Below are 26,105 nucleotides of genomic sequence, written 5' to 3' on the forward strand. Positions count from 1 at the left end.
CTTGTAAGCACTTAATAGATTAAAGTGAAATGCATACGAAAAAAAGATAACTATTGCGTTTGCGATTTTAAATTTTCTAAAAAGGTTGCAGAATTATTGCCAAAATTCATAAATAATGTAATTTATCATCTTCCCTTATTTAATGATTTGTAGTAAAAAAATTTGTTCCTTTACGCTTACGTAATACGTAAGATAGAGTTAATATTTATTTTCTATTACAATATTTCATCTATCATATATATATATAAATATTTTATTACTATTCAAATGCTTCATAGTTTATTATGGAACTAATAGATTTATTACTATAATTAATTAATATATTTATTCAGGAAAACCACATTTTAATCATAACTGTGCAAATTAATGCACTATCAACTTAATGATAAAAGGTTTATTCTGTTATAAGTTTATATTATTAATTGTTATAATTCTTTTTGTTTGTTTGTGTTATCAGTTCTATTAACTAGCAAATATTTCTAGACGTCTATAACATTTTGTGAAGACGAATATAATTATAAACGTTAAATTCAAAGAAATAAACAAATTAAAGGCTTTGGCTGAAAAAAAAACCAAATTAATATAGATCTGGTATAAATTAAAGGCTTCATTCGGATAATAACCGCGCAGAAACGTGGGATGAAGCTAGTGTATTTGATTTATTACACATGTAAATTTGTTAGTTAATAAAATAATGTTAATAATTTATGACAATCGTATATTCTTTGCCTCTTTTTCATGTATTATTTGAATAATTATATTAAATACTACCCAATTTAAGTATACCTAAACAGTCTCAAAATACAAACTTCTTAACCTCATAGAACACTTCAAGAATTCAATAATACAGTAAACAATTTCATATAGCTGAACGTCCAACGTTATCAAATGCATGTGCATGTGCAAGGCCATACCGTGGCCTTGTCTATTTATATCGTTACATTAACGTTTCAACTATGAGCAGTTACAGAAATATTTTGTTAGTTTTGTTGAATGGTAACCTATCACGTTAAGGTTATAAATGTGTACTACCTAAGGATTTCCTGAAAGGAGGAACTTCTATTTTCCAATTTTTATTGCCTTGAGGTGCTAAATTTTTACTTCACTACTATACATAGTATAAATTAAAGTCGCTTTCTCTGTCCCTATGTCCCTATGCATGCTTAAATCTTTAAAACTACGCAACGGATTTTGATGCGGTTTGTTTTTAATAGATAGAGTGATTCAAGAGGAAGGTTTTAGTATGTAATTTATTATGTTTTAGACAAAGCGGGCGAAGCCGCGGGCGAAGCTTGGTAGGAAGATAGTCACTTTATTTATCTTCAAATAGAGTATCGAAGGTATGTCTTTACACTTTGAAGGTACAATATGAACTAACTCTTAAAGCTAAAAGATTTAACTTATTGTGTTAAATTTTAAGGGTCTTTTCAACACTCAACATTACACTTTTATTTATGACCGTGTTTGGCTATTTAGTTTCTTTACTACTAAGAAACTATAATATAAATCTTCACAAGTTGTGAACATATTGTGTTACTCAAATGACGTGGTACTTACAGGGCTTATAATTATTTTACCAAATGTTTACGATAAGAAAAAGGTCGACGATAATAAATAATACTTGAAAATGTCGAAATAAATTTTAAAGCTATAATTAAAAAGGAGAAACTTTTGTATATAAACTCAATATTTCAACACGCAAATGAATCGCAAAATGTGTTGGTAAGCGCATAACTCGAGAACGGCTGAACCGATTTCGATAATTCTTTTTTTATTATATTCCTTGAAGTACGAGAATGGTTCTTATGTAGAGAAAACGTAAATATGTACGGGCGAAGCCGGGGCGGACCGCTAGTAATATTATAAAGCTGAAGAGTTTGTTTGTTTGAACGCGTTAATCTCAGGAACTACTGGTCCGATTTGAAAAATTATTTCGGTATTAGATAGCTCATTTATCGAGGAAGGCTATAGGCTATATATCATCACGCTAAGACAAACAGGAGCAGAGCAATGCGGGTGAAACCGCGGGGAACAGCTGCTAGTAGCAAATAAATATTTTTTCTTTCTTGAAAAAAGGTACATGAAATAATGAATATCATATAAAGTATTCTATAATCTAAATATACATCCATACTAATATTATAAATGCGAAAGTAACTCTGTCTGTCTGTCTGTTACTCAATCACGCCTAAACTACTGAACCAATTTGCATGAAATTTGGTATGGAGATATTTTGATACCCGAGAAAGGACATATCACATAGGCTACCTTTTATTGCAAAATATGTACCACGGGCGAAGCCGGGGCGGACCTCTAGTATTATATAACTCAAAGGTGACTGACTGACTGACATAGATCTATCAACGCCCAAACCACTGGACAGATCGGGCTGATTGGCAAGCCAGTAAATGTTAGGACGTAGGCATCTGCTGAGAAAGGATCAATTCTACCCCCAAGGGGATAAAATAGGAGATGAAATTTTGTACCATGAAGATGATATTTTCCACGCAGGCGGAACAGCGGGCAAAAGCTAGTGCGTACATATAAATATAATTTACAAAACAAATGCGCATTGTCAATATTTAATTTATATGCGTTAGTGGACATCGGTCAAGCATTGTTCTCTATTACAATGATAATATTACTTGGTGATGTAACCAGTCCTTGTTTTATATTTAGAAAATATTGAATTATAATCTTTTTAATATAAAAATGAATCCCAAAATGTATTGGTAAGCGCATAACTTGAGAACGGCTGAACCGATTTCGTTAATTCTTTTTTTATTATATTCCTTGAAGTACGAGGATGTTACGTAGAGAAAACGTAAATATGTACCACGGGCGAAGCCGGGGCGGACTGCTAGTATTTTATAAATTTTATAGCCCGCGATTACTGCGAAGAACTGTAATAAAAGTCAAAAGACTTTAAATTTCATATTTCGAGGAGCAGTTTAGTGACAGATAGATATTTTAGATTTATATTAAACTCAATTTTTGAAATTTATGCAATTTTACCCTTAATTCGTTCAACCAGGAGAAGACATGATCACATACTATTATCATAAAAAGATTTCCTCTATATACTTTGGCCAACGTATGTTTTGTTTTTGCTTCAAAAAATAAAAGTGGTATAGGTAGCAATAGGGGATAAATATTGTACGAAGAAACCGCATGATAACGTGAAGAATATGCAAGGAAAGCTGCGGGCGGAAAGCTAGTTAGAGATAAAATAATCTTAAATGAATGCAAGATATGCTATCTCTTTTTATATCTACATATATAAATATCAATGCCGATGTTGAAATAACTGCATCCTTTTGGTAAGGAAGTACTTTTTTGTTGTGTTCGTAAGTGTAGGTAATGTTTGATAAAAAAAAATATCCTTTATACTAATTATATTAAATGAAACAATCCATACTAATATTATAAATGCGAAATTAACTCTGTCTTTCTGTCTGTTACTCAATCACACCTAAACTACTGAACCAATTTGCATGAAATTTGGTATGGAGATATTTTGATACCCGAGAAAGGACATAGGCTACCTTTTATTGCCAAATATGTACCACGGGCGAAGCCGGGGCGGACCTCTAGTAAAATATAAATATAATAATAATACGAAGCTTAGTTACAAAATTTGTCATAAGATGCAATTGTTTTGTAGGTTACCACATTCACACAAACAAACAAAATCTGTACCATATAACAGAATAGACTACGCCAGATGGCCATTGTTATGAAACAATATTCCCATTTCCAATGCATTATTTACTGATCGATATGTTACGAGGAAACGATTATCATACATACATAATGTTATCTATTACATACAACTTTGTTGCTAAGCTGGTGATAACGGGTCATTAGCACGGCGGGAATGCATCGACCTTCGATTTTAACCGACGGTGGTAATGGGAGTTATGTTTTTGCAATTTTGACTTAGAGCTATAGGTATAAGTTTATGATCTTAAATACATTACCATCAAGAGACTATGTAATAAAGAGAATTATATTTATTTATTTATGACACTTTATTGTACAAAACAATAATTTAAGAAATGTATGTTTTTTATCTTGTGTTTGGTTGCCTGGAAGAGATGGCTACTAAAGCCATAAGGCCGCCATTTGTGCATGTCTCTCTTCTGTATATGTATGTCTTTTTCCTGTTTGTAATGGTGTACAATAAAGCGTTTTCATTCATTCATTCATTCATTCATTCATTCAAATGTAGTACAAACTAATAAGGTACAATAATTTTGCACAATAGAAAGAAAGAAAGAAAAATATTTATTGCCACATGTTACACACTTAACGACTACTTATATTACTAAAATATTTATCGACCGCCTCCTCGGTACAGTGGTTGACGCGTGAGCGTGGAACCGAGGGGTCCTGGGTTCGATTCCCGGTGGAGACGAAAAAAAAAAAAATGTCTCGGTCTGGCAGGACACAGAAGGCTGATCACCTACTTGTCCCTAAAAGAAAAATCGATCAGTGAAACAGATGTATGAATAATGCATCTGCCCCCTACCCCACTACGGGGACACGGGACTTCACTTTTATATTACTAAAAAAAATATAAGTACAATAGTTTACATGGCAATCGGGTCAGACTCAGCCATGCTGTCGGGTTTTAACACCTGAACAGCGCTGATTTTCAGTCTGCCCGTAAGTTTTTATTTTCGAGGCTCACTAAGTACATATGTAAATACAAACAATAGGCGGCCTTATTGCTACACAGCAAAAAGTTATGATTTTTGATTGTATGAATATTAAATTATGTGGTCCATAGCTCTCAGGGATTCCGTACATATCCAACGATGAAAGATTTTTTTAAATCTGTCCAGTAGTTTTTGAGACCATCGCGATCAAACAAACTCTTCAGCTTTATATTATTATAGTCCATAGATATTTATTTAATTTGATTCACATATACAATAGAGATAGAAACATCATTTCTAAAAATATAAATGATAAAATGATATTTTGACAATAAAATCAATATACTAAAAACTTGATAAGAATCATTGAATGCAACAGACTTTCTACCAAAGGATGCAATTTTCTGCATACACGCGTTGCCATAGCAACCAATATTGATTTATCCCTTTCTCTCTTTCTCTTACGTGTGTTATCGATTTTTAGTACACTCTCTCACTCACTCATTGTCAGTATGACAGTTTTGATCGCTGGTTAAACACGTTTTTGGTTATTTACAAGAATTTGTTTAGAAATATTATTATAATAGTGTTTGTGTTGATTATTGATTGGATTTTAAGACTTGGTGAGTTTATTTCTCGTTTAAACAAAAATAAAATAAGTTATTTAATTTAAATTAGTAATAATTGTAATTTGAAACAAGATGTGATCGTAATTCGAAATTGCAAAAGAAAACTAATCTTATAAGATTTACTACAATAATTTATATCGCTTACTTCCTTTACTTTTACAACTGTTGCATAGTTGGAATAAAATATACGTACATATATTCAGAATATGTAGAATCCAATAAGACTGTCAATTCTACATGTGAAATACTAAATAATATATGATAATATTGAAAGCAGACAAAACCTGGTGTATTGCTTGGTTTGTGAAAGTATCATAGCATTTATTGCAATACTCCTTAATTATGCTACATTCAATATAATACTGTGATATTCTGTAATTGCGAAACCAGGGGAAAACTTCGTATTGTAGGGCTTCCTGATATTTGTTTCACATCAACATTTCTTATTATGTTCCTACACCCGTACCTTTAAACAAAGTTGGTTTTATTTTTTTAAACCATTTGGGATTTATAATACGTAATCTGAAATATACAATACATTTTAAGTCCTTCATATTTGGTTCTTAAGTTGCGTGTTAATTTATCTCAACAACTTTTGAAGCCGAAGACTGTTTTTTTTTATTAGTTTGTTCAGAAAAGTATTGTTGGCAACCCTGCCCGCCACCGCGTATTATTATGCGCCAATTTGATGCAATAATTCCCGACTTGTGAACGTTTAGAGCGCGTAATTGTCGGCCAAGTCGCTTCCTTGCTATTTAGCATGCCTAGGTAATGATTTAGAAGCGGCCTAGGTTTCCTCGTCAGGCCGTCTGTATAATAAGTAATGGCATGTTGCTGTGTCATTGTTATAGACTGGGAAATGATATTAAATGGGCATTTGAAGTTATTTAATGAACGGTTACGCTCTAATATAGATAAGCCATCAACACACTAGCATTTTAATAAGATTTTATCGAAAAGGTTTAGTTATCTTACTGTTTTTAGTATGTATACTGTGGCACTGCTTTCTTACGTTACTATTTAACGAAATTTAGGAATAATGCAGGTTTCACATACATTTTTTAAAATAAAAACAGCTGATTGATAGGTATATCTTTGAGTACAGTAAGTACAATCAATACAAACAAATTATCTTATCACAATGACATTGACTCAAAATCTAAGGTCCTACTTTCTTTTTAAGGAATGCCGAGATGTTATCAATTTCAAAATATTTTATAAGGTAGCTGTAGCAACTAAATGAAGGTATTTTTCAAAATGAAATAGTTACTTTCGATTATTGGTTTACTCTACAAATCATCGAAAACTCTATTCTTTTTCTAGAACTTTTGTTCAATATAAAGTTAACGTATTTACTTTATGGTTTTTTTTTATTAACAATGCTACCTCTGACTACACAGACTGAATGAATTTTTCATTCAATTAATCCATTAATTCACCTTAAGCATGAATTAATTAAAAACTCTCCGTTATGAGGATATAGAAAATTAAATCAACAAGACAAAATTAACACTCATTAGAAAGATTTTGTCTCACGCGACATTTAGTCTGAGAGCTAGCGACCTTTTATTATCCTCATATGCAAGCCGATAGTTAACACGTGTTTAATAACACATTTCTATACTAGCATATATATCCAAGGGTTTACTTGCATAGTAACCGGGTAAAAGTAGTTATGTGCCAAAACACGTTACAATCCAATCGTTTCATTAGTTTTTGTGTAAAATAAACATCTATACATCAATCAATCCGTAAAAAGGTAAAGTAGGATTATAATAACGTAATATAGTTACGAATACCCACTAAATTATTGATAATTACAAACTTTAAACAGAACGTATTTGCCAGAAAAAAAAATCATTTCTTATGCAAGTCAAAACGATCTCTCGGACTATAAGGACAGGTGCATGCTGTATGAACGAGTCCCGAGCCACCTGCTCCAAGAAATGTATTTATAACTTTCTTTAATTGTGTAACTAGGAACGAAGACGGGAGAAAAAGTAGTGGTACTATCGTAGAACCCGTTTCGGTGTAGCCTCCAGTAAAAAGACTAACAAAGGTTAAGGCTTTGAATCACGTATTGAATAAAGTTTGAAAGAGTGAATCTTCTATATAGTAGAGAAGTAAAACTTTATTTGGTTGGTCTATCTATGATTTTATCATAAAATTGTATGTAGGTTAATCAACAGATTTAATAACTGAACACAGTTGTGTTGGAAATATTAAAGCCAGCATTTGTGCACATTGTACTGTCTGCGATCAGCTTTTTTTGCATTAACGAGAAAACATGCATCAACCGAGTTCACAATCTTTTACAATTATTATAAATACTATCAAGATCCCATTAATCTTGAGTCAATTCATACAATACTGTAAACACAAATCGAAAAAACATAAACAACACGCGTTATCCGTTTCCCTGGTTAGACAAATATTGTTCATCGTGGTCCATGACCTCAGGGTCGTCAGCCGATTAAAGTTCAGATAGCTGAGGTGTGCTTGTTCGGCTCCGGAACTTTGTGGCGCCTGTCATTGTGATGAGCTATTGTTTTTGGGTTTTTAAGTGCGACAACCCTGCATCTAAAGCTTCTTATTCATGGTTAAGTGTTAACATTTGTTTATGAAGTTGAATCAACGTGTTGTGGTCTGTGGATTGGTCGCAGAAGTTGATAACGCATATTGAAAAGTTCTCGCCCGATGTTTAAACATAATTTCCACAACATTGCCCTCGTTATCAACGAACTTGATTAACTACGAGGCTTAAATGTCTTCTATCTACATTTTGAAAAAGTAAACAATTCTTGATAGATTTTAGATAGACATATAATTGAAAAGGCACAACTCGATGACAAAGAAGGTCACGCACACTCATTTAAATCAATGCTCAAAATGTTATCAAGAGTATATATGTAGTAATGTCAAGAAGAATAGGTATACACATGGTGATCGGAAGAAAAATTCCTAAAGTAGATTGATATGAGCGCTAAAGCTGACTCATATGAACGCAACCAGATAAAATATAAATGATTTAAAAGACTTAAATAGTTCTCACGAATTGACAATCTAACTAAACCTAACAGTACCCAAATCTAAAACAAACACTGCTAAACATACTTACCTTATGAGGAATTATGACATCCATAATTCAATTGTACATATGGCGAAGGTGTCAAGCACGATGCAAATATGCAGACGGCATTCCACACCGCCTACTAGTACGATCACAAGTACGATTGATAACTAGTTCTGATGTTGTGTAACAATGCTTTGGAGATGCATTGGGCAACCGTTAGGTTAATGTAGATGACATTATAGGTGTAGTGTAGGTATAGGTGTTTCTGCACCTAATATTACCTATTAAGTGAATATAACCTTATAAGTGTGCATGAGATGAGGTCTTTAGATTATATCTAATAGAGCATTTCTTAGGATCCTGGAAGTTTTTGTTAGGTGATAGTTATCCGGGTTTTTAGTTGCATCTCTCTGCCATGTGTATTTGTAAAATGTCGCGATAACTATAGGTTTGAAAGGTACCTATTGATGTTAATATTTGCAATGGTGGTGGTACATGTCATTAGTTTCCTACCTGTGTCATCACTCGTGTGCAATTCACACAAGGCTGTCGATGGCGGTGCAAATTTCTACGCCATATTTGACACCTTACAAGTTATGTATTCAGTTAGGAAGTGGTTGTTAACTAAAGGTCTAAAGAAGCATCATTATGTATTGAGTATTTCAGACGTGTGAACATTAAATTATCTAATAATAAATGTAATACATAGTTATCGCTGTAATTTAGATCAGTGGTTCACTTCCCAAGACATTGACCCATCTCTCACTCGAACGGAAACATGAGTGCACCTTGAACTTGGAAAATAAACACTTTAAGCGTCCCCTCGTCACTAGAAATAGAACTGAAATGCACAAAACACATTGCTGTGATGTGATTTCCTCCCTGGTGTGAGGGGATGCGCTTGCGCACCATTTGGTTTACTTTTTGGAATGATGGAATTAGATGTTACTTTGAAGATTGGTATTCAATGTTAAGACGTGTAAATAAATATTTGTTTATTTAATTGTATTTGTACCACACATATCTTAACAGGCTAACAAAGGATTTCTATTATGTACTTCACAAATAGAATTACTTTCATTAGTACATAGTATAATTTATTTCATTGTATAAATAAAAATAATTTATAGCCATCACATAATAAAGGGGTTGCTGAATATTGCAATAATAAAATTGTATTGTGTTACAAAATAAAGATTACTGTTTAGAAGTGAAATTGCGTGGCTCTGGTCACCTATATCCGAATAAATAGTATCTAAATTATAAATTCTACCTAGTCACCTACCAGAAATTATGATCCATACGCATATTATATCTCCGATAACCTTTTCTTACAAGGTCGAATGTGTTTAATAATAAATTCGCCCTTAAAACGCAAGGTTATCTTATCAAATAATTTGAACATCTTATTTACATCATGACGAATCATTGATTAAAATCAAGTAGATACTAAGATTACGTAAATAAAACAATACCTAAATAAAAAAAGTGTGTGCCGAGCACACGTGTCGGAAGTGAAACTTTGGCAATATTCAAAGATACCAAAATCGTCGCCTTACATCATGACGTGACGGTATTTCCACCACCTTGAAATTTCCTAGAAACCTTGAGTTTCACTTCAACAAGAAGGTAATTCGATGCTACGAAAATCTAACGAAGATTCAAAAATAGTAAGGGTACGTCAAAATAAATCCCTGAACGTATGGATAGGGTGTATTGCCAGATGTGCAGGGGTGAAGTATTGATTTATGCTGCGCGTGCGCCGATGCAACTTCCACTGTCTAGGGTTACCGTGGGGCGGATATCGATTTTCGTAGGAATAATAATTTCTCTCGCTATGTTGCGTTGATTTGGCGGGGTGGTATTTTTGCTGAGGTGGCGTGGATTTGGACATCTGTTTCAATATCAATCTATGTTGTTTATAAAATGGATGTAAATAGTAAGATTTGTAAAATAAATCTTCTTTTATATAAAAATGAATCGCAAAATGTGTTGGTAAGCGCATAACTCGAGAACGGCTGAACCGATTTCTATAATTCTTTTTTTATTATATTCCTAGAAGTACCAGGATGGTTTTTACGTAGAGAAAACGTAAATTGTACCACGGGCGAAGCCGGGGCGGACCGCTAGTATATAATAATTTATAATCATGGGGTTAATTTGATACGTTCAGATTATATGTGAAATTACAGTATAGTTTGTAGATTTTACCTTGGGTATTTTTTAGACTTATCATCATTATACATATATGTGGGATAGGCTACTTTACTAATATATTTTTCTTAACTATAACTATTTTTAAAAATGTAAAAAGAATATTATCATCGTTACTTATTATTATAAGCATAAAAAAGTACCTATGTATTATCAATACGGGAATATTTAAAACAACATTCCTGCTCAAAAAAACTTCCAGCTCTCCCACTACCTAACTACTACCTACTACTCCTACTTTATCGAATTGTAAATATGTATTGAATTTGAATAAAATGCATGTAATTGTTCGATATTATTTATTATGCAGGCGTACTTGACACACAAATGTTTTGTTGGAATACAAATTTATTACGGATTTCTGTCTGTTTATAATAAATAGCTGTTTTAAGGCCGTTCCGTTCATTACGACTCGTTACGATAATGATGGATGTTGTAAATTAGCACATTTTGGAGGACTAATATAAATCTATGTACTACTTAAGAATTAAGTTATTATTTGCCATAAGTTCTGAACACTTTATTTCTCTAAACCATCCCAATACGACATGTTTTAAATAATTGCTCGTAAAATTTTAAGATCAAAGTGTATGTTTTATTGATTATACACAGGTACACTAACAATCATAATATATTATATTTATTTATTAGCAGTAGTGGAAAATAGAATCATTGAATATTTACAATGAAATTTTCTGAAGAATTGCAAATCAAACAATCAAGTTTCAAGGGTCAATGAATTTTTCCGGCCCCTCATTCTAATTGTTTTCAAACTTATCAAATATTGCAGGAAGTTATTCGTCGTTACTGCTGACACACATTTATAAAACTGTGCGTCTGAACTAACTCTTCATTCAATGAAATTGAATCTAATTTAAATAGATAATTATAATTAACTAGCGGTCCGCCCCGGCTTCGCCCGTGTTACATATTTACGTTTTCTCTACGTAAAAAGCATCCTCGTACTTCAAGGAATATAATAAAAAAAGAATTATCGAAATCGGTTCAGCCGTTCTCGAGTTATGCGCTTACCAACACATTTTGCGATTCATTTTTATATATAAGATTATTGATAAGTACCTAATAGATTTAATATGCTCATTACTTTAATAATTAATACTAAACACCAATTGATAACAACATGGTTTATATACGATAAAAAAAAATAATTATTATGTTTCTCTCCATAATACACGAGTACCACCAGAAGGAAGGTACCCGGTCCTTTGGGAGGCTTACGTGGGGACATAGGTCCAACACGCAGAGGCCCTTTAGAGAATTTTAATGTATTATTATGAAAACAAAAAACCCTAATTAATTTATGTACCCTTTGTCACTACTACAAATTTATTATGATGATTCCCTATAACGACCCCTGATAAGTCAAAATCCGTCCAGTGATTTTGGCTGCCAAAAAATATACATACACTCGAAAAACGTAACTCTCCTTCTTTCGTAGTCGGTTAACTATAATGAAAGAAATAAAACTACACACTTGAAGTAAAAACAGAACATTCTTCTCATAGCACGGATTTAATGACAGGGTTATTTTTAAAACGGCCAATTGGTCACACAAGGACTCCAGAGTCGAGAGGGTCGTGTGGAGGATGCATTAGACATAGTCCCTTGGACTATTTCCCTGCGATGTTGTGTAGTGATTGATTATCTGGAACATTGTGTACTTTTTCTGATCGTTTTTTAAAATGACTGCAAATTGACAAATTAAATAAGGAATTTGTAATTTATAACACTTTCAACAACAGAACATAATAGGTAACAAAACCTAACAATAATTAAACCTTTACATTTCACTTACAAAGCACGATCCACAATGTCACAAGAGAGGGAGAGATATTCAAATTACAAACGAAATTCGACACCAAATCAGTGAGCAGTACTGTCTTTGTTTCACGCCAGCCAGCCGTGAAGCCTAGCCACTGGGCACATCACTACTCGCACAGCACTTGACCAATTTATGCGATCATTTAATGCTCCTGCGCATTATGCTTGAGATACGGCGCTTGCGCACTTTCGCTGGGCAGGAATGCATAATGATGCCTAATGGCTAGAGGTAAACACGGTCAACGGTTTTACAATTTTCCCGGAAATGGGAGCTTCAGGGCATTCTAGGAATTATGTTTAGATAAAGACTGATAGATTAACTACGTTGTACCATTAATTATACGTGGTTGTCACAAATAATGGACTTAAAAAAATACTGATTTTATTTTAGATATTCGTCATTCTTTTATTTTATCTTACAGACAGACATGATGGTCAAAAATACACGTGGAATATGTGCCGAGTGCATAGTATCATATACCAACCATTTTATCGTTTACATTCCAATTAAAACGTCGAAAATCAGATAAAATCATCATTTCATTTTGAAAATCAGTTATTCAATATACACACTAATAATACCACAAAAACGAATTAACGAAGCGTACAAACGCTTCCTCCAGCCAGCTACAGTCTCACCAATCGAAACAATTTGGTCGAATTTAAAACGAAATTATCATATGCAAAGTGCATTAGCACTGTAGTGAGCGAACCGTAAAATCAACAATCGTTGTGATTGCCCTCTGTCCATTGTCCCACATTGCCTATCCTACCAATTGTTTGGGACTAGTCGAGCGTGCGACGGGAATCGAACGCGGATGCATCGAGCGTCATGCCGTGTCGAGATTTAAAGAAAATTTGGGTGATTAACGGTGTGCAATATCCGTAGTTATAGCGATCAATTTTATAGTGGAAAGGTAAAAGGAATGGTAGGTGAAGGTGCTCATGCGCTCTTTGGATTCAATCAGATACAAAGATTGGGAAGATCAAGCTAAATTGTTTTAAATATTGGGTGAAATTAACAGATTACTTTCAAATTAATGGTTTCTCTCATCATCATCCTCTGCATAAAAGGCATTATAAGTTTTAGCTTGCATTTTCTAGTGCGAAATACAGATTGCTTTAATGTTTTTCATATTATTTTGTCGTTGGTTGTTTTAAGAAACACTAAACGGCTTGCTTAGAATAAATTACATAATCGAAAACAAGGAAAATTCTGTATTCTTAGACTGGTATTGATTGGGTGGATTCGTTCGTGACTTGTAGGATTTATAAGAAAAATCAGCTATTTCAAAAAGTAATACAATCAGTGAAATAAATATTAAAATACTGACCTATTTTACCCAATAACTGTTGGTAAATATTGAACTACGTATTAACGACGATTAAAACTATTTAAAAGAGCTCTTGATGGAAGTCTTGTTGAATGAAAATAATTATTTGAGTCTGAGTTTGAAAAGAATAATCAGGGAAAACACTGGAGCAAACCTGATTACTGACCAATAATGGAAGACAGAGGAGTAACCACGATATAAACTAGTTTATACATATTATAATATAAAATGTACATGATCTGTAGCGTGGCAAGGATGCGACAGGATACGTCGACAGGCGTCAGGCGACAGCCAACAGGCGGGTGACCGCGTCGGGTTACGTTATAGAGTTACCATTCTAGTTTTAACCTTTTCGAGCGAGTGCACGTGAATGTACTGTCACTGTACTCCCGGGTTTCAGGTTTAATTATATTATGTAAAAATTACAATATAATTACGTGTTTTGTCCTATCTGGTCAGAGCTGGCTGAATTGAATTTTTTTCGTCAATGCTGTCAGGTTTTAGATGGGTATTAGGAAAACTTATTGGGTTGAATATTTTAAGCCTTAACTAATAAAATAGATGGACATTCAATGAAAAGTACCTACGTAGCTTTAAGCTCCAAGATTGTGCCCAGCTAAGTCACCAAACATCGACTAATTTTATAAGCTGCGAAATCCGCACTGACTACCATATTTTAGCAATCATTCTTATAACTACAACCGTCATTTTAGACAGTACAACGCGGATTCCTCAAGAGATTGTTGTCGTTAAATTAACCACCGGCACTTAGACAATTCATTTAAATTATAAATAGATCTATCGGATTAACTGTAACTTGATGAACGCTCGTTAAAGAAACAGCAGGTCAACGGCCATTTTAAGATAAACCAAACAACAGATGCGATGGCGAGATAAGAGGGATTGTAAAATTAACAGTGTTAAGCTGAGGGCACTGGAGTGTACACTTGTTATACATTTGCATCCGGAGTGATGGGATAAGGGTGACAGTTCACTTGAAGCGAGTAGAGACTACTTTTAATATTCAATGTTAGGTACAGACTTGAATCATTATATGTATGATATAAGAGAGCAGTAATCTTTATAGTGAAATGTAACGTTTCCATAATCAAGAAATGGGAAATAAAAGTGAGACAAAGGCTCAATAGAAAAGCCATAGATTGAGAGCTAGAAACTTAGCTAGATAAACATAGCTTTTAGAAACTTCGGTTTATTACGTTTTTATACTACATCTTTTTAAGGGTTTTATATAATTGAGCTTTGTATATAAGAATGATTAGAATGACATTTTATACAGAATTTAAATAAAGGAAACAGATATTATGCATTACCAAAGTTAATTTGCAGATAGAGAAATGAGATATGAAATTTGTGAGTCTAAAGTTTTGGCATACCATAACGTGCACAAGCGAAGTCAGGTTCAGTAAGCTAGTTTGCTATTACCATACAGCATCACACATCACAGGAGGTTCATCCTAACAACGTTTTATACACGGAAGCGGTAGATTCGACCGCGTGTAACTCAAACAAATTGAGACCAATAACTGTGACAAATAGGAATCAAGTATTTTGTTTATGGCTTGTTAGGAGTTTAGTTTTATATCTTCATTTCATTTCGTTTTAAAGTTGAGAGTTTTCATTTTCTTTAAAATTTTGAAGCTTTTGCGTATGCTTATACTTATCATAAATATGAAACACATCCTGCGTAGAAATTTGTAATGAGAATCATTTTTTAAGATATAATGCGATCGTAAAGGCAGTTAAAATTGAAAAACATGTCCTTAATCGTGACGAAATTTTTTGCTACAAATAAACTTGCGAGAAAAAGATGCAAGAAAGCTTCGCTTGAATACTTTTTAAAACTTTCAATTTTTTATTTATTTCAATGTTACCACGTCATATTTAAATCATAAATCTATACGTACACTAGAAAAACTACTTTCTATCTGGCGTCAGGCATGAAGACTACGCAAATTGTATCAAATGACTCCCACGACCCTCGCTACATGATATTTTTCTAATAAAATAGACTAGCTAAGGATCCGACCACATCCTGACACCTTATACCATGATCTACCGCTTTTTACCCTCTCTAGTCATGGGAGGTATTAACCGACGTAAGAGTCAGGCGATAGTAGGTATAAAGTTTGTACTACAGGACCTGGGCATATTATTATAATATATGATGTTACACATGTGTATTTTGTAAAATTAAATTGTAAAACTGACATGATTTAAAAGAGCAACTATGGAGTTTCTTGCCGGTTCTTCTCCGTAGATAGGGCGCTTGTGCACTACAAGGAATTTTACTGTCCGGCATTCCGATTTTTTACGGTCCGGTGTGGCATGAAAAAACCGATAAATTGCTTGTGCACCTGTCCGTCTTTACTCGGATCAGTGCAGTACAGTTCAAGGAAGTATGGCGGTATAATGCTATCATAAATGATTGTTTTTGCATTTTACTAGAAACGAGTAAAAATATAGAAGGTGAAATATTACATTACTTCGTTATAGTTAGTTAATAAAAAGTAAAGTTCCGTAAGAGATTTAAAATGCGTGTTTCACTTATTTATTTTAATCGGTGACGAGGAGCTAAAGCTATTCCCACTTGAACTTTAACTTACCAACACTTACATAATAATTATAGGTCAATGCTTGGTCAATGTATATAAAATAACAATACCGACTTCTCAAATCTCATTGCCAGCTAAAAGAAAGTAAAACAAGAGCTTGCTTTCAATTGGCATATTATGCAATAAAAAGAGTAAAATCCAAGCAAGTGGGCACTCGAAAACAATTATACCTACAGCGACTCGTAAACTCAAAAAACCATCCGGAATAGGGAAAAGTAAAATGTCGGACAGTAAAATTACTTATAGTGCACAAGCTAGTATTTAGATTAATTGCGTGCCATACCGGACCGTAAAAATCGGAATGCCGGACCGTAAAATTCCTTGTAGTGGACAAACGCCCTTAGGGCGCTTGTGCACTACAAGGAATTTTACTGTCCGGCATTCCGATTTTTTACGGTCCGGTGTGGCATGAAAAAACCGATGAATTGCTTGTGCACCTGTCCGTCTTTACTCGGATCAGTGCAGTACAGTTCAAGGAAGTATGGCAGTATAATAAATGATTGTTTTTGCATTTTACAAGAAACGAGTAGGTAAAAATATAGAAGAATTATATTACTTCGTTATAATAAAAAGTAAAGTTCCGTAAGAGATTTAAAATGCGTATTTCACTTATTTATTTTAATCGGTGACGAGGAGCTAAATCTATTCCCACTTGAACTTTAACTTACCAACACTTACTTAGATAATAATTATAGGTCAATGCTTGGTCAATGTATATATAAAAAATAACAATACCGACTTCTCAAATCTCATTGCCAGCTAAAAGAAAGTAAAACAAGAGCTTGCTTTCAATTGGCATATGCAATAAAAAGAGTAAAATCCAAGCAAGTGGGCACTCGAAAACAATTATACCTACAGCGACTCGTAAACTCAAAAAACCATCCGGAATAGGGAAAAGTAAAATGTCGGACAGTAAAATTACGTATAGTGCACAAGCTAGTATTTAGATTAATTGCGTGCCATACCGGACCGTAAAAAATCGGAATGCCGGACCGTAAAATTCCTTGTAGTGGACAAACGCCCATACTGCTTTCCGGTGGTAAATGTTAAAATATGTAATGACGTTTCAAAAGTGATTCTAGAAGAAGTATACGTAATTGAATACATAAATGTTATAACTAATACTATGGTAAGACGTTCAGAAATAACAATAATTACGAGTGTATAGCTTATACTCCTTATAGTATGAAAAAAATGATAGAATTAATATTTAAAAAATAAATAATTAATTTCGTAAAAAGAGAATAAACATTTCCATAGATATTAATTGATGCATATACAAAGATCTTAGTGAAGGACATATTTTAAATTCAACTTATTTATTTGTAAGAAATGTGGCTAAAAAGTTTTACAGATTGTACGTAATTTCTTTATACTATGCCAATTGATTGGTAAGCAAATATAAAGTTAAAAGTTTGTTGAACGTTTTTAAAAGAATTCGTATTAATTATTCGAATGTATAATATCCCGTCTTATAAAATCTAAACGAATAGTAATGTGTTGTTCAATTAAATTATTTATTACCTACAATAACATCAAGTTTTTATTAGTCAATTTTAAAGAAACTTCCAAAGTATTTTCCTTTGAAATTGGTTCAAGGTTAATTCAGATTTATTTACCGATACGGGCGTAAATCTGGCACCGATTTGACGGCTCCACAAAAACCGATAACACTTGACATTTACGATTTCGCCCGATTAATGTAATTTGATTTATGCAGTCCCGCGCTTGTCATATGTAAATTGTTTTAACATTTCGAGAGGGATGCACAGACAGACATGCGGGCTCTAATGCCGCACAGAAGGAGTAATAGCCCCAAATTGGACACCAATTTATTTGTTAACCGGTATTAGTGATTATTTGTAAATGTGAACGAATTTCACTAACTCGATCTGCTGGGCGAAATTATGGGCTCCAGTATTTGATTTTGGTACAGTTTTTAGGGATAATGTGTCCATCTTAATTTTATTCAGCTCTGTCATGTTCATAAAATAAGATGATAAAATAGAATGATCAGTTTAATTTAGTAGACACTTCATAAGAAATAGGTAGTCTTTCATGCTGCACATGGATGGAGCAGGACCTGTTGGTGTCAGTGCTAAGTTAATTTCGCTGTTCTACTATATTATCTTTTAATACAGTAATCAGTATGCAAGTTATTGTTCGATACATATTCCTCGAGTTGTTTAGAAACAAAATTAGATTATATTACGTGAATATATTGCAGTACTGTAATATTACATATAATATGTATAACGCAAAATTACCGTAACTTTCACCGTAAAACGAAATAACCTCACTTTTCGAAGTCGGTAAGTAAATACTTCAAAAATACAATCGCCAAGTGGGGTTTAAGTTAAATAAGAATATGCGTAAATATCCCATCTCGTGGCTAGGACAAGTTGGCTAAATTCGGACCATTTTACGACATGAACCAAGTAAATGTATTTTTATTCGATTCTCCCGCGGAGCGCTACTTTTGAAGTTGCGTTTTGTTTACGTTTCACTCTAAGCGTTCTAGGAATTTTGTGGGTATCATTGATTGAGACACAAAGTCGTTTTATGGTGAAGTTTTATTGTTAGGAGTGACGGGCGGAAAGCGGAGTTGTTTAATTTGAGAAGAAAAAATTGAATTTAGATTAAAATTTTGTGGATTGCGATTGCAAGACCATAAATGATGTGAATTACAATTACAAAAATAATCGTATTCCTAAAATAAATGACATTCTTTAAACTTGTTCAGAAATATTGGATTATGATGTCTGAAGCACATACCATTGCAGAATATTATATAACATTTGATCTACTTGTATCTTGTTTTATGTATTATCTATGCAATTCTCTCAGACATTGATATCTGTAACATGAGTAGTGTGCAACCGATCTGTCGCGTCGCGGTCGTGTCGGTGTCGTGCCGGTGTCGTGTCGCGCACTTGTCGGACTTCGCCGGAAGCGAGCGGCCATTTTGTCGCGACGCGTGCGCAGCGCAATTAACGCACGTCGCACGCCCCTGTTTAAATTTAGAACGTCATCTGTATCTTCCGCGAATGACTGTTGTCTGTCTGTCTGATTATTTTTGTTATGTTAGTTTACTAAGTTATCTGTGTATAAATTACTATGATTATGTATTTACCTATATGTATTCTTTGGTGCAATTGGCGATCAATTTCATCCAGTAGAGACACATAATAGTGGGTACTTACAGAGGCTTGTTTGAGAAGTTTTATTTTAAGCTATCGTCAATTTAAATCAAATTTGGATAGAACCCGATTATCTACCGGCTTCCCTATTTTTCCAATTTCAACATCCAACAATTTACTAATTAATATTGCCAGATATTTGCAAAACATACGAGTAATTTTTATTAAATGCAATAATTATTTACTGTACAATTAATAATTAGACTAATCAACTTTCTTTTTTAATATTTGCACACCCAATCAATGGGTAGAATGTATTAGCCACATAATTGTAATTGTAATTAAAACATCTATAATTTGTAACTACATTCTTGCAAATAAATATAATTTGAATTTTGAATTTACACAATATTTCGTAGACTTCGTAGACGTTTTCATAGGTGTATTTTTAAATGCAAATGATACTCTCTGTATTTTTAAATCCACTTCATATTAGTTGGTGCATTTATTTCTTCCAGGAGCCATGTTGGGACGTTGGATGTCGGTTTTTTTTCGTTCCCTACAAAAATCTGTAGACTGTGACGGTGATTGTTTGTATAATGTACTGTTTAGGGAACGTTTTTTTTTACTTTAATCGATAACGTCATTTAATGCAAGTTACGCATCTTATTTTAAAAGAGAAATTTCATTACAAGTAGGTAATTTGCATTTTTTTCTAAGAAATGTTTAAAAAATGCCTGAATATGCCGAGGCTATTTTTTATTTTTATTGTTGTGTTTTTTTTAATTTGATTAGTACTTTTTATAATATATTTTATTAAGTAAATATGCATAAAATGAATACAAATGAAATTCTTCTTTTGCTCGTTTCAGTATGTTATAATATAACTTCATTCGTGAATCGTGAGTAACCCTCTTTATACCAAAAATAAACTTACAAGACTTGAAGACAGGTAAAGAATGTAAATCTCTCCCCATTTCTACATTATACATATTTCATGAATGACCAAAACTAACGGAAATCAACTATTAGAGATAGGTGTGTATAAATATACTCGTGATAGCAACAAATTGTTTGAGATTCGGCACCGATTACAATCTTTATGCTCGATAAATCTAACACAATATGTTATATCGTTTTAAATATAGCCTAGTTGTAATGTTGCATTGTTTACGTGTGTGCAATGGTTTTGTATGAATAAGAAAATAATCTTGTTAAAGAATTTACTGTAGTTATTTGTGCTCGGTAAGAAAAAGGTAGTAGTAGTATAAGTTAATATAGTTCGTGATTAAAATATTGCTGCCTGTCGCATATTTATAGACCTAAACTTTATTGCATATTTTTGTGTTCTAATAAGAAATTTATATGTAAATTTATATATAAATAAAATGAATATAAAATGTAAATAAAATAAATGTAAATAAATGTATATAAAATATAAAATTTAAATTTATATGTAAATTTATATGTATCTCAATCCTATAAAAATTACACAATTATGAAGACCAATCATCAGTCCTAAATGACGTTTGGGCGGCCATGTTATACCAACTTTATCTATCTAAAATCTACATACTAAAGTATACCGAAACAATATAGCTTCTATTATGGAATAGACATGGGTCTAGACACATACAAACATACACAATTTTATCTAAATGTATTGTCCGTATCTATCATCATTATTTAATTACCTAACCCCTTCAAAACATTATAGTAATGTTCATTAATTACATATAAGACAGACATTGTACAGTAAATAATAAATATTCAAAAGATGTATCTTCTATGAAAGTAACACCGCGAAGATAGGAGATACGTTAACACATAAATTTAATTATCGACTTATGATTTTAACCCGATAACATTGTTTCACACTTGATGAATGTTTAAATTGTTTTATGAATATGTTTGATATAATAAAAAGAGCCTACAAAATGCTCTATCAACAGGATGGTTGGGTGGTCGGTGGCTTGTACTTGCTTAATGCAATTGCACTCGGATGCAGTGTACTTATTATTTACGGTTTGAATTAGTTTATTACCTCGAAAGAATTATAAGCAAATAAGTTTATGGTGTAATGTGCCGTGGTAGCTGCAATTCGTAATAGCCTGTAAAAATAATAATAGGTACGTACTTTTATATTAGCGACGAAAGGTTATGACAGGTTTATGTGAACATAAATAAAAGTAAGGGCAGATTATTCCTTAAGGGCTGATTTTTCAATCCTTGGTTAAAACTTATTCGTCGAATAATGTATAAAACTACCATTTTAAAAACGTATTCTAATTGCCCGTATTTGACAGTTTACGTGATATTTTAATATTATCGTGTAATACTTAATTAGACGGATAAGTTTTATGCAAGCATTGAAAAATCGGCCCTTAAGAAGTTGGGAGTTTAATGGGATCTACGAAGTTGAAATGGAATATTTACTTGTGACTCGCTGCGCTCTCTCAGCGATGGATGTAATTCTGTTAGAGGTGATACATACTATCATCCTGATAGGTGAGTAGATTATAGGGGAAGTAGGAAGTTGAAAATTATATAAAAGAGGCACTTACAATAGAATTATCAGTCTTTATAAAAAATGTAGAGGCGAAGTTTATTGACATACAAAACATAATATAACCACTATATATGTCTTACATAATTACTAGTTACCAGATAAAACTAACCAAGTATTTATAAAACGAACAAAAACTTATCCGCCTTACATCTCAAAATTATAATTTTGTGTGTTCGGTCAGAAAGCGGAGCACACGACAATTAGCGGCTCGGTCGGTTAACTGTGCTTTTGTTTCGGACAAACGGTTTAACTGTTGCTAATCCGCTGTTAACGTGAACGGAAGTTTAGCGGTCTTTCATCTTTGTTGTGTAATTTTGTCGCACCTTTGAGGGATATCTGTAAGTAGGTATACCTACATAGGATGTTCTGGAGTAAGGCGGCCGGATCAAAAGCTCTAAGAAGCTTACAGAGCGTAGCCTTATTGACGTACAATATAATAATTGGATATCTATGGTCTAAATGTAAATATTCAGTAGGAATAATTACTTAATCAAACAAAAATAAAGATAACGTAGAAATGTAGCTAATAACTAGACAATATACGACACTACACTACATAACAAGAAATAAATCGTAGCTATAGTATATATATAGAATCATCTTGTAATGTATTTCTCTCGCCTAATAAAATACATTGTAGGTAAAATTTATTCAAATTCACATAAAGGACGTATTCTGAGGTAGAAAGTTTACTCAGTAAATAGCAAGATTAAATTATGTAAAAAAATTATGAAGCATTATTTAATAGTTGTTAAAGTTGTGTACCTACATCTATATCAAGGTAGATTTTGTTAAAGAACACTGTTCCTGTTTCCTACAATAAACGAAAAGATGCTTCGAGAATATTCTATATTTAACCAGGAATGCGGTCAACAGAAGGTCTAAAGCGTTTTTTCAAATAAGCCTATCATCGCAGAGATTAAAGCAATCTTCTAACGGTCAATGGTTAGGCGCAATCAACAAGACATTCTGTGTTTGCCTTTCATTGCATATCGACAAGGCGAGGAAATGTAGGTGTATACATCCGGTATATATAACGCATTTTAATAATTGCTTATGTTACGTGTTAGTATAGTAGGTATACTGAATACTGATCTTACAAAAGTTCGTATGTTAGTCGTAGATAATAAAGATGATGCCTCAGTGTCTAAGGGACGTGTGTATGTTAAAAGTTGAAGCATTTAATTTTATCTGATTTCAAAGTGATTTTGTTTACAATATATTTTAACAGTAATTCCTTTGGCCCACTTTGTGATGATCATATTCAACGAGTTTCATTAATTTAAATAGTAATCAAAACATACCGCTATAATCTATATATCAACAACTTTCTTATTACACAAAGTTATGAAACTTCATAGCATACAAAGAACAATTCAATCGTTAAGTTTCACATTAACCGAGGTGTTGGTTACACACGTCAGCGGATCGGCCACTCAGTTAAAGTGACGATGGATTGTTTCCCAAACACAATTCTGTTTGACAAACATCCTGTGACAATGGCTAATGATATGATTTAAAATTTTCTTGAACACGACTCTACAGTCTTTTGCTCGGGCTCGTCTATAATATGTTAATTGTTGTAAAGCTTGTATGCTAACCACTGCAAGGACAGTGATATAAAACAACTAGATATACCTATTAAAACATCATTGAAAAATATTGTTAAAACCACATACTGTGTGAAAATTTTGATATTTTTCTGTCATCGAAATTCTTATCATTCGATATTAGAATCCAGTTTAAAATCACAGGTTCATTGAAAGGTTATTTTAATATCCAATCTTCAAAAAAATAATAATATTTAAACTCAATACTAATTGTTATTCCATTGTCCACAGACTACCTCATCACACCAAAATGCCTAGAATATCGGCGAACAGTACAGTAAGGCGGCGGCTCTTCGCCACGGATGATGTAACAGAAGAAGCCAAAATCGACAACTTCACGAACGTACTCCAAGAGTCAATCCTTAGAGACAGAGACGAGAAATCTAAAAAGTGGAACTTTGACTTTGAAAATGAAGTACCACTAGAAGGAACATATGACTGGTATAAGTGTAATGATACAGCTGATTGGATCGGAATGACCAAATTAGAAGATGAAGAAATGAATGAACAAGATTCGATGCTACTAATGAAAATGGAGAATGAAGTGACGCCAAAGGTGAAGGACACGAAAGTGCTGTTGAAAAGGAACTCGCTAAAGCGGAGGATGCATTTCGTGGCTGATAAGGCGATCAGGAGGAAGATCGCTTTTGATTAGCCGTGCGTGAATGCGTGTTCTTTGTGCCACATTTGGGCTGGGTTTTGAAACATTGTTTTTGGATAGACTAGAAGCAAAATGTATTTTTTTTCGGTTTGTAGGAATCTGCGTTCTTGAATCCTGATGGATTTAATATCTTAATAGAAACCTCGATTTTCTGTGCGTAAAATAGATTTCATAAACGTATTACTTATTTTTCATTATACCTTTGAGATTTGGGACACATATTTGAGAAATATTCACCAAGATATCATTATTTTTTACGACTGGGAAATTTGCAATACACTTTATATTTTATTTACACCACCTACAGTATATTTTAAAATATTAAATAGCATATACATACTTTTAATACCTAGACAAATAAAGTGGCCATTTTTATTTAACAAACAATGTTTCAAAGATCAGTCTATATAACTACGATTCTAGTTCTTGCAATTATTTTATTTTAGAAGTTTATTTAATAATTATTTATTTTAAAAATTGTAACATGTGAATCTATTATAAAGACTGTTTTCTTTTTTAATTTAATACCGCGATATTTAAGTAGCTGTAGATGTAAATATTTTTTTTGTAATATCTTCCACTACATGCTATCACAATGTAATAATTTGGACTAACCTTTTTATAACACTAACTTTTGTATGTATATAGAAATTAACAAAACGTAAAATACACAAAAGTAAAAGCTGTGATCTATTAACATGATTTTAGATTTAAAGGACGAATATGATCACCGATTGATTAAATTTTAGGACTTAGTCATAGCAATGATAGTGTAAAATCTGGTGAATTTTCACCATGATGTCGCCATGAAAATTGTATGTAATAATTTAGAATTAAATATCTTTAAAGAACTCCGGTAACCTGTAACATTTTTAACCTTTTTAAGCGCCAGTTTCACGACTTGCTGAGAAAGTCACAGATAGAAGATATTTAACACTTTTTCATGTACTGTTTCATCATACTTTAATTGTCATTTAAACTGACAGATAACCAAAACAGAATGTATCCAAAAGTTGTGAAACTGACTATAAATATTCTGTTAACTAGAATTAACAAGACATAGTCATAATTTAACTGATTTAATTTAATATGTTTGTCGTTTTTCTACAAATATGTATTTGAAAACAGCTCTACCCCAAAGTCTCTGTAGCCGTTACAATTAATATATAATTATAATATTTTTATAATTATTGTACCTATAATATTTGTACTTACTTCCTTCGTGGAAACAAAATGCTTTAAATATAACACTTTTTGATTAGTCACAATGTAATTTAGATTTATTTATTTTATATAGGTTTAAATTTATATTTAATTTGGCGTAATTTATTGTAATTTGTTTTGACATTATAATATATAAAACTGGAAAGCAATGTTTGAGTTTTTTCAATCCCCTTTAGGCTATAAAAGAGCTTCATATTATCTTATGAAATATTTATCCATTTTTTAATTCAAATGTAACTGCAATAGTCAAACAATGAGCAGATCAGTAGATTTTTCAATCTATAAGCAACTTTCTTACAAAATTTCAGCCAAATCCCTTCACTCCGAAGCTCTACCAAAACTCCCACAAAGTTACTTTTTACTGTGACACCACGCTTATTGTTCTATCCAAATCATTGATACTTACGCTCAAATCCCATATCCTCTTCCCAAACTATTTAAAGCCCCTAAAAGCATAAAATTCACACCATTTCCTCGACGTCATTGTCCCGTCCGCTCAGTATGCACCCCATCCT

The 26,105-nt window shown here is 32.7% G+C and overlaps 1 protein-coding gene across 2 annotated transcripts in view; it reads left to right on the top strand.

Annotated features, from left to right (window-relative positions):
* Positions 1-25,707, top strand: part of LOC149897255 (uncharacterized) — a 31,930-nt gene extending 6,223 nt beyond the window's left edge. The window contains exons 1-2 of one of the 2 annotated variants that reach the window (XM_090116934.1): positions 5,199-5,284; positions 23,937-25,707. In XM_090116934.1, the coding sequence (XP_089973060.1) occupies positions 23,956-24,360 (405 nt within the window). In that variant the 5' untranslated portion in view covers positions 5,199-5,284; positions 23,937-23,955 and the 3' untranslated portion in view covers positions 24,361-25,707. Of the gene's footprint in view, positions 1-5,198; positions 5,285-23,936 lie in introns of those variants that run through there. The other variant, XM_090116933.1, reaches the window with a different exon arrangement.
* Positions 25,708-26,105: the final 398 nt, after the last annotated feature.

This window comes from Colias eurytheme, chromosome 26 (assembly GCF_061535395.1).
Source record: "Colias eurytheme isolate Ceu_HAF_F1 chromosome 26, ilColEury1 Martin Lab GWU primary, whole genome shotgun sequence".
In the NCBI taxonomy this organism is placed as follows: domain Eukaryota; kingdom Metazoa; phylum Arthropoda; class Insecta; order Lepidoptera; family Pieridae; genus Colias; species Colias eurytheme.